Genomic DNA, 14,889 nt, shown 5'->3' on the forward strand with positions numbered 1-14,889 from the left:
TTATTGTAACAACAATGTGATACCATATTCTACCTAAGAGATTGGTGGAAAATTTTAAAATTTGATGAGACCCACTGGTATAAAAGGTAAGGGAACAATTTAAATATTGATGGTAGTATAAATGGAGGCAATCTTTTCATAGTTTAGGAGTACATAAATAAAAAATCTTTACATGCTTTCTGTCACAGATTTACTTCTGAAAGTATATTAGGTATGTCTATGCATAGATATCTTCACAGATGTTTGCAAAGGTATAATATATATGTGGTGTTCATTTTGCTGGGGCAAGACCAGTATATCAATAAGAGAACAAAGAGCTTGTGTTTAACAGGAAGAAACTGCATCACAGTAGGTGGGGATATAGGCCCAAGAGCCAGAATGCTGTGCTTCTGCTCCGCTCTGCAACTTACCAGCAGTCACCATGGACAACTTTCTTCTTTTTGTGCCTCAGTTCCACATTTGTAAAATGGGAATAATAACATTACTCTGCTTCGTGATGTAAGAATTAAGGGCCTTACAAGTTGGTTGCTGGTTGGAATCCAGACACTGCATGGTAGCAAGTTGGAGAAGAGAAGGAGGGAGGTGGATACCTGGGATGCAGGAGGGACCTGAAGGGAAAATTGGAGCCTACAGAGGCAATCTGCACCTTCTCTCCAGCTCCTGGCTCATGGCGTGAGAGGAGAAGATCGAATCTACAGAGATACAGCCAAAGCTGGTGACTCCAGAGGCCTCCAGGGAGAAACGCACCAGTGGAATGGAGCAGTGGATACTGTGCACTACAACAGCTGGTGCGTGACTCCAGTTTAAGTGACACTCAGAGCATCTGTAGATTTGCCTCATTTCAGGGGTCCCAGTTTTAAAAATCCACAGTAACAGGGTGAGGGACAACCACAGGAGACATCTAGGGTCAGGGAGCCGTGGTCAGACTGGTAGGAGATACTCAGTGTTACAAGCTAAACAACTCAGGCCCCAACTTCACAGTCTGAGGCCAGGGTCAGCCTGAACTTCTGTGGAGTTGAAAGTACCAGAAACAGCACCCCATCCTAATCCCACTGCAGGCTTCCTGGGATCATCCAGCAGGGATCTGGGCTCTGACTAACTCCTTAGTCTACCAGCGAGAGCAGAGACATGCCCTGAGTTGGCCATTACCACACAACTGTAGGCCTCAGAAGGCAACCACAGGCTTGAAATCACAAAGAAATTTCTTTTTCTTCTTTCCTTTTTCCCCATCACTTGTGGGCTTTCTTTTCTGGTGTAGTAGTTTGTGGTTTTTTTCACGAGTATGAACATTGTTTTCTGTTTTTTGTTTTGCTTTGTTCTTGTTTTCTTTTTCATTTTCTTTTTCTTTTTTTTTTTTTTTTTTGGTACTAGGGATCAAACTCAGGACCTTGCACTTGCAAGGCAGGTGGCGGAACCACTGAGCTAAATCCCTGGCTTGTTCTTGTTTATTTTTTCTTCCTTCTTTCTTCCCCTCCTGTCTTCTTCACCAGTTTCCTGAGGCTTGGGTAATTTTCCCTTGTCCTTCAGCCTTGCTTCTAACCTCTTTCTCTATTTTTATTTTTCTCTTTTTCCTCTTATCCCTTTTAACCTTTCTCTCCTTAAGGTAAAATCATTCTATTGAGTGGATATTTACCGTATATAATTTTTTATTTCTGTTAGAAATTTTGTTACATAACTATAAATCTTGTACCTATGGTTAAAGGTGGCAGATTAATACTTATGACAAGTGAGAGTTTGTCATTTTCCAGTCTGTGCTTAATGCCATTGTTATTACTGGTTACACTACTTTAGAAAGGTGATATAGTTGTGATCAATTGCTCTTCCTTGCATGCCAACATCTAGATTGTCTTGGGGTCATAAGCAATACTGCAGTCCACTACCAAAGAATTGGGTGCTAGGCCAAACAGGCGCCAATTTTTCATCCATAATCAATTGAAGAGGCAGGATCCTGGGACAGACCCAAAACCCAAAACCCAGGTATGCCTTGAAGACATCTCTGAAAAGTAGTCATTTCCTAAAGAGGTCTTGGTACTAGTAATACAGCTACCTACCATAACCAATTTGCAAGCCTCAGTGAAGAAAACAAATAAGGGAAAAATAGAAAATGAGAAAACATGGAAGCAAGATGCAATCCACAACCCCCAGCTCAACCAAGGTAAATCAAGGGAGCACTAAGTTGGAAGAAATCCAAAGCTGAATTTTCTGAAATAGTAGCAGTGAAAGTAACAAAACAGATCAATAAGCCTCCTGACAAAGCATAACAGATAATTAAAGAGATGATCATAATGAAGGAAATGATTAGTTAATATAGATACAAATAGTTAATATGACTAGTTAATACAGATACAGATTAGTTAATACAGTTAGTAGATAAAGATTTTAAAAATAGAGGAGCTTGGAAAAGACAAGGAAACGATGAATGCCCAACATAGAAAAATAACTGGATTCCATAAAACAGACGCAAATAAAAATCCAGGGCATTAAAAATGCTACTGAAAATATACACAGCAGAGTCCAAAAATGTGTGGATACAATATCAGATCTAGAAGACAGGGTTGTGGTTGGCAATCATCAAATGAAAGATCTCTTAAAATAGCAAGGGACCATGAAAAATCAATTCAACAGTTGCCCAACGATGCAAAGAAGAATAATATAAGATTAATTGAAATCAATGAATCAGAAGATATCACACAGGGCATACAAAAACCTGTTCACAGAATTAATAGCAGAAAACTTTCCAAGCATGGAAAAAGAATTTGAAATACAGATAAGTGAGGCATATAGAACTCCAGACAGTCATAATCAGAAAAAGAATTCACAAAGGCGTATAATAGTCAAGATTTCAGAAATTCAGCACAAAAACAGAATACTGAAAGCTGTTGGAAAAAAGAAACAAATCATCTATAAAAAAAAAAAATCCATCAAAATCCCAGCAAACTTCTCAACTCAAAACCTTAAGACAAGGAAAGCTTGGAGTGAAGTATTTCAAGCCCTAAAAGAAAACAACTTCCAACCCGAACTGCTATACCCATGTTTTCAGCAGCACAATTTATCATAGCTAAATCTTGGAAACAACCCATATGTCCATCAACAGATGAATGAAAAATAAAAGTTGGTATTTATACACAGTGGAGTACAGCCTGCCATAAAGAAGCCTGTCCACAAGAGATAGAGCAGTCTCCATGCTTCTCTCACGCCATGTGTGGTCCCATTGAGGATGGTTAACCTACTGCAGGTGTCACTGTCACACTGGTCTTAGGTCTGTTCCAAAAGCTCACATCTAGCCTGGCCTCCAACTCTGAAGTGTCAGTTTCCCTTTCGATAGTAATTCTCAGACTGTAGTTCAGTGATTCCCAAACTGTATACTCATACTAACTTAGTATAGTATCCGGTAACCTTTATCTGTTTATCCTCTTTTGACCAGGATTCCATTTTATTCCTTCACTTGTTTATACATTGATAAATTTGCTCAACAGATGCATATGAAGTATCTCCTATATGCCAGGTGCATGCCATAAAGCGCAGGCGTGGTCATCTGTGGTGACCAGGTATAGCATGGCCCATTCACACCACAAGTTTCCAGTGTAAAAGACCCCTTTCTCTCAAGTCCCTTTTCTCTTTGACAGAGGTTAGGTCACCAGGTCGTTGTTCCAAAACCTCACCTTCTCTTTTCCTAGCTGGGTACAAGTTATTGTGAGTAGTTTCCAGTTTCTGTCTTCCCCTCCAGACATAAAGTCTCACACATACAGAGCCCTGTCTTAATCACCAGTTTCCTGGCCCTCAGCGCCTTACTTGCCAAAAAGTAGGCTCTCTATAAATAGTCATTAAACACAAATTGCGTTGTTCTCTGTAGACTAGGCCTGAGGTGAATTGTAATAGCAGCAACAACAGCTTCTTAGACATTCAACAGCCACATGTCTTTGCCTTTCATGCCAGAAAGCTGCTGGGCAGGACAGATTATTTTGGATTTCTGTGTCACTGATTTACTGCCCTTGACTTAGGTAACAGCACCAGCTAATACAAAGAGCACTGCACTATTGACCTCAAAACATAAGGGAACAAACAATACTCCCTTCCCTCTCCACCAATGGCATCAACACGGCGAAGAATGTAAGTGTTTTAACAAGTGGAATCTGCAAATCCATTTCTTCTCTTTGAAATCATGATCATCTACTTTGTAATACTATGCAATTTAGAGAGCTAATGTAGGTGAATGTAACTTTATGGAGGAAATCAAACAGAAAGTGGCATTAAAGAAACCCATTACTAATATATTGGATGCTTCTCACCCAGACATCAAGAGCCACAAGCATGCCCACATGAGCGTGATAGACAAGGGCAGTGAATGAGTGCACTAGCCTGACACTCTAGCTCAAGATGCTTAGTTGACTCAAAACAACAGCAACAACAAACAAAAAGAAGTGCAGACAACATTTTTATAATGTATACACTCTGTTGACCGTTATGTTGGAATGGACCCAAAACATGGACGTAGGGTTAGACAGACCTGAGTCCAGTCCTGATGATAGCACTGACTACCTCTCTGCTCTCGGGTAGTTTACTTAACCTCTCCGAGTCTCAGGTTCCTCATCAGTGGTTTCAAGATTTGAATAAGATATCACAGTTTGGCAACTGAGGCTGGTATCTGTACAGCCAGTTCACTCCTTCATTCTACAGTTATTCATTGAATGCCTACTAATCTACCTCGTTTACCAAAATATTCCTGACCCTTAGGAGGCACCAATTGTAGAATAAATATTAGGTACCAGCTGCGTTGAAACATAAGTTCTAGTTTTCATCCACCTTCCTCCTGACAATGGTAAGAATGCCACAGAAGAAAGTAAAATGTGAAGGAACTTTTATTATGCTGTTGAACAGTATGCGAGAAGAAACTAAAAACAATGTACAAACTTGTGGAAGTTAATAGTTACCAACCATTGCTAGTTGATAAAATGTCACTGATTGAAAATGTAGTAATAATACATCACCTCAAAAGAAAAAAATTGTTTTAGTGTTCTTAACAGAGAGACTTCTTTTTAAATCAGCAAGAATCTGTACATCACTAAAGTAAAATCTTCTCCAGATTATTAACTTTTTCTCATTTGTATTTTGAAGGAAAATATTTTTATATCTTACTTTAATAAACACATACATATTTGGTTTCTCTGTCAGACTGTCTATTCCTCTAAGAAAAATTAAAACTTTAAAAAAATCTTGAAGTTCATATTTACTCAGTATCAACAAATAGGGCACATTTAAACTCAATATTCTGTTTCTATAAATCTGAAGTAAAAGAATTTGGGAATCCTATCTATACTGCCAAAAGAAGAAAAAAATTAAATGTCTCATACTATTGTCAAAATTCTGTTTCAAAGCAATATTTAAAACACTTCTGATCCAACTCAGTTAACTTGTTATCTTTCTAATAAAAACATTTTTAAATGTAATGAAAATGTTTCACTGTCCACACCAAAAAAGAAAAAAATTTTAACCAGTGTATTTACTGGATTTAGTTATTGACTTTGGATTTCCTTTTGATTCACGTGGGAGTTTTTAATCCTACAAGATTGCAACAATCAAATGAACAGATAAGAAAACATTGGTGCTTAGAGGAAGTGACAAAATGAGACAATATACTTGGTGTGCAAGCATGCTAACTAACATAGATGTAGGAAAGCTTCACTGGTAAGGAGTTTTCACCATAGTTCAAATGACATTGTTTTTTATAAACAATATAATATAAAGGAAAATGTACAGTGTACCAATAAAATGGAACATTGACTATGTATCATAGCATTGTCATAATAATTTTGACCAAGCAGCCACAATCTGTTAGTTATTTTAATAATGTTTAGAATTTTCAGAAATTTAATTTATATTAATAAAGGACAAAGTATGAGAGCTGGTTAGGATGAAAGAAAGAGAAAGAGCACAAAAGAGAAGTCTAGACGTTTTCTTCCCAGTATTTATCCCCCATAGCATAAGGCATGAATTGTTTCTGTTGTTATTCTGATTAATGTCTAAAAAAGACATACACATGATGAAGTATTATTCTTGGTCTTAATAACCTTTTTCTGGTACTGGGGATTGAACTTGGGACCTTGTGCTTGCGAGGCAGGCTCCGGAACCACTGAGCTAAATCCCTGGCCCTTGGTCTCAATAACCTTTTAAAAACCTGAATTACAGGACTTCCTGGAAACATAAGCATGTATGGTATATCTTGAGTGAGTTCATAATTTAGTCAGTGCCTCCTGAGTAGATCAAAATTTTTGTGCTTGGATTAAAATTTCTTTTTTTCCTTCAAACATTCTTTGTGAACTTGTGTGACATCCACACTAATTTATGAGAAATGTGATACTTATCTCCTGTAGGAATGCCCTGATTTCCCATCATTTTTTCTGAGTAAATGAATTCAAGAACTTTGGTGTTTCTAAATTAGGCCAATAGTGAAGAATAGTTGTATGACAAGCAAATAAGTCCTGCTGGGAAGATGTTGCTTAAGTGATAAAATGGCTCAGCCAACAACAGAACCAAAAAATTAAATATTAACTAAGGGAAGGTAACCATTTGTGAAGTCATGCCTACCAGGGAACCCAGGCATATATAGAGAGGGCAAAATCTCTCAAGTCTAAAGGAAAAGGGTGATTTCTTGGAACCTCCAGAAATTTAAAACCATGAAACATCTATTATTGCTACTATTGTGTGTTTTCTCAGTTAAGTCTCAAGCTGTTGATGACTACGACGATGAGGTGATTTCAAAAATATTATTTTATTACTAATATTGTTAATATTAAAAATAATGGAATCATAATCCTAGGAGAATAGTTATTTAAATGAAGTTTGAATTGACTGTAATTATAAAACTGAATGGTTAATCTCCAGGACCTATTTTACTTAGAGAATACTTCATGGTATTTCCTATATGAAAGCAAAATGATTTCTAATTTTCTGGTTTATCACCTTTATTTTCCCAGGTGGAAGATGATTTAGCTGATGTAAAATTTTCTTTTTTCATTAGTTGTTATCCCAAATACTGTGATTTTTACTTAGGTATAGCAGTACATTATTACAATTACAAGAGTAAAATTCAAAAATTAAAAGAGCTACACCATAGTGAACAGTATTTTAAAAGACAAAAGTTATGGTGGATAGGTTGGTCTTTTATGAAAGAGGCTAATATATAGCTCTTGAGATTATTTATTGTTTATGAATAAGAATTACTATCTAAGTTTAACAGCAGACTAGATCAAGTGTAATAACAGAAAGTAAAATACTGGTTTTTTTCAGATGGAAAAATTTAAATCAGATATAGTACTTACTGTTATTATTAATACTTATGAAATAACTCAGTCCAATTATTTTCATTTGTAGAACTATTTTTTCTCAAGTACTATCTTTACTAACTTCTTGTTATTGGTTTGAGCTTAACAAAAATATATAAATGCATTTAGGAAAATGAATATTTAAATGCTTTCAATTTTATTATCAAATGTATCATGATCCAGTTTCTTGTGTATGACATAGTATTATCACACTAGAGGTAAGAATTCAGAGTAATACTTAAAGGAATTGATTCATTTTGGGTAATTTGCTGAATTTGAAGAGATAATCTAGTTCTAATGATCAGATTGTGCATATTAAAAGATAATTAATTAATCACAGTAGGTAAAAAAATCTAGAAAATATGTGAGACTAAATTTTTGTAAAGTACTTTGCAAAGTAATTTCACACTGCTACTCACTCATCCTCCTAGAAACAGTTTAATAGTTTAGGTTACAAAAATGGATTTTCTAGTTTTAGCTCAACAATAAGTTGTCTTCATAGAGCTAAGTAAATATTTTTCATATTCGTTTCTCTAGTAAACCTAGACCATCAATGCTGTATCTCTAATATTATGCTATATTAGACTATCAGTGCTATATCACTAACATTACTCTAAAACAAAAAAGAAAAGTTTTCTTTTCCCTTTTTTTTCTTTTTTTTGGTACTGGGGATTCATCTCAGGACCTTGTGCTTGCAGGCAGGCGCAGCACCACTGAACTAAATCCCTAGCTTCTTCTTTATAATTTTATTTGACATCACTTCTCATAAAATTTGAATATCTCTGGTTGAAACTATGCCTTAGATTCCAAAAATATATACATGCTCCAAATCTTCGTGCATTAAGGATATGTGTGTGTGTGTGTGTAGTTCAGTGGTTAAGCAGGGAGATCTAGAGCCAATCTGCTTGGGTTTCAGTTCTAGCACTACCTCAATAAATTTTAAATGATATAATAATTTAATTAATAAATGATAATAAAATTCCAAATACAGTTCATTAGATGACTTTTAGACTTAATTGCAAGAGAGCTTAGCAACTGCCCAAGTTTTGTTATTTATTAATTTGTAATGTAAGCCCCTGATGGTATAACTACTGAAAAAGAATATGTGATAATATATTTAATCCAAACTAAAACTTTTATAATGCACTGCATATTTTCCACTTCATGACCTGTTAATGTTTTTAAGTTAGCAAATATTCTTAATTACAACATAAAAACCTTGAGAATTATTTTATATATGATAAAATCATGGTATTTGACAAAGAAATCATGTAGGAAATTTCAAGAAAATGACTTAACCAATAATTTCATTGATTGAAGATAAGAATAAAAGTGGAATTAATAGTGGAGAAGCCACTTCAATTTTGCTATTGGTTATGTATGATTTCCATAAAAATATTAATGAGCACTTACAGTGCGTCAGGTGCTGCTCTAAGGGTGTCATATGTAAGTCATTTAGTCCTTTCAGTAGGCTTATAGAAGGCAGACACAAGCTATAATCATCCCTCTTCTAAGAGGAAACTAGACACAGATAGAGCAACTTGTCCAAGGTCTCATACCTAGTAAGTGTGGCGTCCCAACAGTCTGATTCCAGAGCACCTCATTCCTCTTAAACATGTTGAGTTCAAAGATTGTCTTGCTTTAAACAAAGTTTAAATGCATTTCACTTTCAGTAAATCTTTATTGTCTCTTAAATACAACTATATAGGAGTTAATCTGATCAGCAGTTCATAAAAGTTGAAAGTAGGTAAATGATTAACAATTACAGGAATTTAGTAATCCAAGAGGCTTGAGAATATTCTTTCTCCTTGTCAGTACAGATTCCTGACAATTTTTTACGTCCCATTCTTTAGGTTTCAAGAATCTGAGGTCATGTCTGTTCAAAATCTGGTGCTGCTTTGGGTTAGGGCCACTTAAAACTTCCCTACGTGCAGTAACTTTATGTGCGGTTGTTCTCTCATCTGTTACTGAAGACCCATGAACGAATAGCCTTGTGAAGCAATGCCAGCAACCAGCCAGTGGATGGACCCTGAGCCCATCATCTGGCTTGTGACTCCCTCGACTAGGAAACTAGGAAACAGGGTGTTGAAACTGCTAAACCTCGGCTCTTCTCTAACGCTCTGCACTTGCTTTCCGTCTGGTTCCCTGTAGGGGCTCCTGGATGCCCGTGGTCATCGGCCCCTTGACAAGAGGAGGGAAGAGCTTCCCAGCCTGAGGCCTGCCCCACCGCCCATCAGTGGAGGTGGCTATCGAGCCCGTCCAGCCAAAGCAGCTGCGAGCCAAAAGAAAGTAGAAAGAAAAGCCCCTGATGCTGGAGGCTGTCTTCATGCCGACCCAGACCTGGTAGGTGTATTGATGTTTCTGTCCAGAAACAGCCTAATGTCCCACCGACCTGCGTTATCACTATTGTTTGCTTGTTTGGGAAATAAAAGTACAATACTAAGATTAATTGGGCCTTTGGTTTAGGCTTCATTTCTTGTGTTGTTTGATCTGGGCCCTAGAAAATAAATTAGGACATGTGGGTATTGCTTTTATTTTATATTTTGCCTACTTCCTTTGTTCAGGTGGGTAAAAATTTTCATAGTCCAATTATATTTCTTCATGGTAAGGACCATTCTTAATTTTTATTAGATATGATGATAATTACAGTTTCTTGCCTGCCATAAGGAAAATAAAGTATTAAGTATCCATGTTGACTAATGAAAGCATTGACTTGATTATGTGCTATTTGAACAAATATCCAAACCCAAGTCCCTCATCTTACACATGCTGTTTCTTTGTTGGCAGGGGGTGTTGTGTCCCACAGGATGTCAGTTGCAAGACACTTTGCTAAGTCAGGAAAGACCGACCAAAAACAGTATTGCCGAGTTAAACAACAATGTGGGGTCTGTTTCCCAGACCTCCTCTTCCAACCATCAGTATGTGACTCTGCTGAAGGACATGTGGAAAAAGAGGCAGGAGCAAATGAAAAGTAAATGCCTTTATGTTTTCCATTTGATTCTCAGAAATAACATCAGAACTGTTCACCATGAGAATGCATGATTATGAGACTGCCTTGTCTAGACTGGTCTCAATCCCATACACACTGCTTTCTGTAAATACTACTGCGTACTAAATACATGCTGCCTGGTTATCCTGAGGCCCTTCCCCTAGCACCTTCATCTGCAGTTGGCCACATAAACACGATGCAAGCATTATTTTCAGTGTAGCACCAGGATAATTTCCTATGAAAATTTTCACTGAGATTCCTTAGCTTTAGCCTATATGAAATTTGTCTTGTGACTCAGAAGATAATTTTCGCAAAGGAAAAATGTGACATTTACAGGTTTTGAGTATGTGAGAGTAATCCATGACATATGAAACTGACTGGCAAATAGTAATTCCTGACCTGTGAATCTTGAGATCCAAATGCTGAGCGCTACTGGCTTGGTGATTAGGAATCAGCTAGTGGGGAAGGCTTCCCAGTGAGTAGCATTCCCAAGTTTGTACAGTTTCCAAAGAAATCATGGCATCTCGCTTGTAAATTTCAAGGTTCTACATAAAACAGTGGTGGCAAACTTATGGCACTCGTGCTGTAGCATGCCGTTTGTTATCACTGAAAGCTCTAAAAGGCTTGCCATCACTGGATAAATCAAGTGTATGCACTCCATATGGCGTTGAGCTTATGAGATGGAAATCTCAGGTACTGTTTTCTCCTCTTTTCCTCGCCAAGGAAACAAGCAATCAATTTTATTCATTATTAGACATTGTCTTCACACTTACAGTAAATTACTGGTGTGATCATTGGGCTGTTTTAATTTGTGTATGCCACGAACTAAATGATTTCTGAACGCTCTATACCATAGTTGCTCAATATATAGCTATGTCAACCTCAATGTCTACTCATATATTATCAGAAAATAAAAATCATTATTATGGAGCTAAACGCAATTAGTTTTTTGTGAGGTAAAAAATGCTGACCATTCCTACATAATTTCATTTTTCCAGATAATGAAAATGTCATAAATGAATACTCCTCAGAACTAGAGCACCACCGAATATATATAGATGAGACTGTGAATACTAATATACCAACTAACCTCCGTGTGCTCCGCTCAATCCTGGAAAACCTGAGAAGCAAAATACAAAAATTGGAATCCGATGTCGCAGCTCAAATGGAGTACTGCCGCACGCCATGCACTGTCAGCTGTAATATTCCTGTAGTGTCTGGCAAAGGTAACTAGCTAATGATCATTATTTCTGTGGGGTTCCAGAAGAAAACACACTCTCTAAAAATGAGAATGCTGAAAAATAAATGCAGTGGATGTTACCCAAAGAGAATACTGTTACAGCAGATCATGAAGATGTTTTTAACATGTTGTATTCTGCCTTGGCCTGAGAACTTTGCCAGTTGCTGCTCTGAAGGATGGAATATTGTGCTGCTGGTAGTTTTCGGGGAAGGGGGCTGGTATGTGTACATGTGTGCTAGTGTGAACAGATGACAGGGCCATGGAAAGAGATAGAAATTTCCTCATCCTGTTGGCTCTGTCTGTGGATGTGCCAGGGCATAACAAATGGAAAGGGCTTCTTTTTTTATTTGCTAGGCAAATAGAATCCCTTGAAACTAAGTTCAATTTTCGGTAAAAGGAAAATCCAATTTCTATATTATTCTGAAATGTCTACAAGAAAACAGTCCTTCATAACTTATGTAAGCAGTTATAAGAAGTGGAAACTAAAGATCAAGTAATTACGTTGTTGAGAACTGACCATAACACGTTATCTTATGCCTGCAGAATGTGAGGAAATTATTAGGAAAGGAGGTGAAACATCTGAAATGTACCTCATCCAGCCAGATAGCTCCGTCAAACCATATAGAGTGTACTGCGACATGAGCACGGAAAACGGAGGTGAGGCATGAGCAGTGGTTCATTGTCACCAACTCGAATGCCAGGAGAGATGACCTCCCTCTAACACAGCTGGCTATGAGCTATTCGATTTGGAATTTAATCTAATATTGACGGGGGGGTACCGGGGATTGAACTCGGGACCTTGTGCTTGCGAGGCAGGTGGCAGAACCACTGAGCTAAATCCCTGGCCATAATCTAATATTTTAAGTTTAAAAATATCTATGATTCATGACTTGCAGTAAGATAAAGCATTTATCATTTTCAAAGATTTTAAGAGCATTACTCTCCATTTCCTTTTTATATCTATGTTGGAAAAAAGTATGTGAGTTGGAATGAAAAAATTGAATGAACAAGGCATTCAGATACTGCCTTCCAAGTGACACTGTCTGTCATTGGTTAACTTCTGCTGCTTTTGTTTCCATCAACCAAAGGGTGGACAGTAATTCAAAACCGTCAAGATGGTAGTGTTGACTTCGGCAGGAAATGGGACCCATACAAACAAGGATTTGGAAATATTGCAACCAGTGCAGAAGGGAAAAAATACTGTGGCCTACCAGGTAAAAACTGGAAATACTAAGTAAAAACATTCTATTTAAAATGAGATTTCTTTCTGTTAAAAAAAAAAAAAGCACTAAGTGTCAGGAATCTGTTTTTAGGTTTTAAGCATTCAGTGGAGTTTAGATATAAAAATGTGGAAGCAGAGTATAAGAACACAAAAGCAGGTTTTGGTTTGTAAAGGTTTGCTTTTGGTAAGATTCTATTCTATTTTTCCTTTAGGTGAGTATTGGCTTGGAAATGATAAGATCAGCCAGCTTACTAAAATGGGACCCACAGAGCTCTTAATTGAAATGGAAGACTGGAAAGGAGACTCCGTAAAGGCGCAATATGGAGGATTCACGGTGCAGAATGAAGCTAACAAGTACCAAGTCTCAGTGAGCAAATACCGAGGAACAGCCGGCAATGCTCTGATAGAGGGCGCTTCCCAGCTGGTGGGGGAAAACAGGACCATGACCATCCACAATGGCATGTTCTTCAGCACCTATGACAGGGACAATGACGGCTGGTATGTGTCACATTCCTCCTGTTTTAAAAGTCTCCACTAATATTTTTACTCAATATTATTTATAACAGCTAATGTCATTCATTAGAACCTGACTGTCGGCAGCTCTACAGAGCTCTTTATTTCTCACTCTAAAGCATTTTGGCTATGTGTAAGGTAGACATTGTTCTCATTTTACAGGTGAAGTTTAGAGAGATGAATACATTTTACACAGTAAACCCCTCACCTCAAAAAATATGGTAGAATGAGAGGGGTGATGGGGGGAATGATGAAAGTAGGTTATGTGGATTACAGATCTGCCAAAATGAAACTCATCAATCCCTAGAGCCGATATGCACTAATACAAAATGTGACAGAAAAGAGATTGTGTAATTTATCCAAGTCACACAACTTCAAAGAGGTAGAACTGGAATTACAGCACAGTCACTTTCTGAATTATAAGTATTTAGAAGATATCTATAGATCTATATTGTAATGTGCATATGAAAAGCTTTATTTTGTTTTCCAAGGTTCTGTAATACTAAAGCAATCCCCACCCCTTTTTTTGCTATTGGGCAGAGAAAGCCTTTGGTATAGTAGCAGAACTTCATATATAGAACCCAAGGGAAAGAGCACCACATACAACTGAGTATGACATTCTCCTGTGGGTACTGTACAACGAATTAATGTGACATATTAATGACATGTTTCTGATAACCCCAAACATGTTTTCTTTCAGGATAAATGCAGATCCAAGGAAACAGTGCTCTAAAGAGGATGGTGGTGGGTGGTGGTATAACAGATGTCACGCAGCCAATCCCAATGGCAGATACTACTGGGGTGGGCAGTACAGCTGGGACATGGCCAAGCACGGCACGGATGATGGCGTGGTGTGGATGAACTGGAAGGGATCCTGGTACTCGATGAAGAAGATGTCTATGAAGATCAGGCCCTTCTTCCCACAGCAGTAGTTTCCCAGGTGTAGATTTTTATTCTTCGGTATGCAGCAACATTTTTTACATTATGTTAAGAAAATTGCCTTTCACATGTTATATCCCTTTAAAATTCTTGAATGGTTGTAAGTGACTTTTTGGAAAAGGGATAGGATAAATTACATTAAAAACGGCACACAATTTGCTTGTGTATTCTTCATTTATCTTGCTTACCTAGAAGTAACTGAGAGGATAATGGTGGGCAGAGTCAGTTGATTCCAGTTGATTGTGAGAAATTTCACATTAGGAAGAGGGATCATCTCTCCTTGTAGAAAAATGAGGAGACAACATAAAATCTTATGTTTAAAGGTATACTTTCAACCCCTATTTATTTATGTAAGATCTGTCATAGAAAACTTTCAAACAGATGTATTAATTAAACCATTCTTTGTTGCAATAAATTAATGTTTCCTTATTTTGTGATTCACTCAGCCAATGAGATAGACTTTGATTGGTAGGAGGCAGAAGTATTAGCAACCTTAAGTGTCTAGGAAACTGAAATTAAACATTTAGAGTTAAAATCTTACTCTGTGTCATGGGGAAAAAGCACTACTATGCTCCACTACCATACAGAGAATAAATAGATCCTGTCCACTTGAGGATCAGGATCAGAACTTCCACAAGGGCAGTGAGGATCAAGTCTTCATCAC

General features: G+C 37.3%; 1 protein-coding gene across 1 annotated transcript; it reads left to right on the forward strand.

Moving 5' to 3' along the window:
* The first annotated feature begins 6,568 nt into the window (after window positions 1-6,568).
* Fgb (fibrinogen beta chain) lies at window positions 6,569-14,380 on the forward strand. The gene is made up of 8 exons (XM_004869219.3): window positions 6,569-6,749; window positions 9,474-9,665; window positions 10,110-10,293; window positions 11,310-11,537; window positions 12,095-12,208; window positions 12,640-12,765; window positions 12,986-13,271; window positions 13,987-14,380. Exons 1-8 carry the CDS (start codon window positions 6,675-6,677, stop codon window positions 14,216-14,218), a joined length of 1,437 nt encoding a protein of 478 aa, XP_004869276.1. The 5' UTR covers window positions 6,569-6,674; the 3' UTR covers window positions 14,219-14,380.
* The last annotated feature ends 509 nt before the right edge of the window (window positions 14,381-14,889 follow it).

The sequence above is a fragment of the Heterocephalus glaber genome, unplaced genomic scaffold, assembly GCF_053883595.1.
Source record: "Heterocephalus glaber isolate CG9 unplaced genomic scaffold, H.glaber_assembly_v1.0 deba00000613, whole genome shotgun sequence".
Taxonomy (NCBI): domain Eukaryota; kingdom Metazoa; phylum Chordata; class Mammalia; order Rodentia; family Bathyergidae; genus Heterocephalus; species Heterocephalus glaber.

Bases quoted from the DNA above. Each gene is read 5' to 3' on its own strand.
- Fgb (XM_004869219.3), top strand. From the start codon at position 6,675: ATGAAACATCTATTATTGCTACTATTGTGTGTTTTCTCAGTTAAGTCT. The intron at 9,666-10,109 runs GTAGGTGTATTG...CTTTGTTGGCAG, and splicing joins TTCATGCCGACCCAGACCTG to GGGGTGTTGTGTCCCACAGG. The intron at 12,766-12,985 runs GTAAAAACTGGA...TTTTTCCTTTAG, and splicing joins AAAATACTGTGGCCTACCAG to GTGAGTATTGGCTTGGAAAT.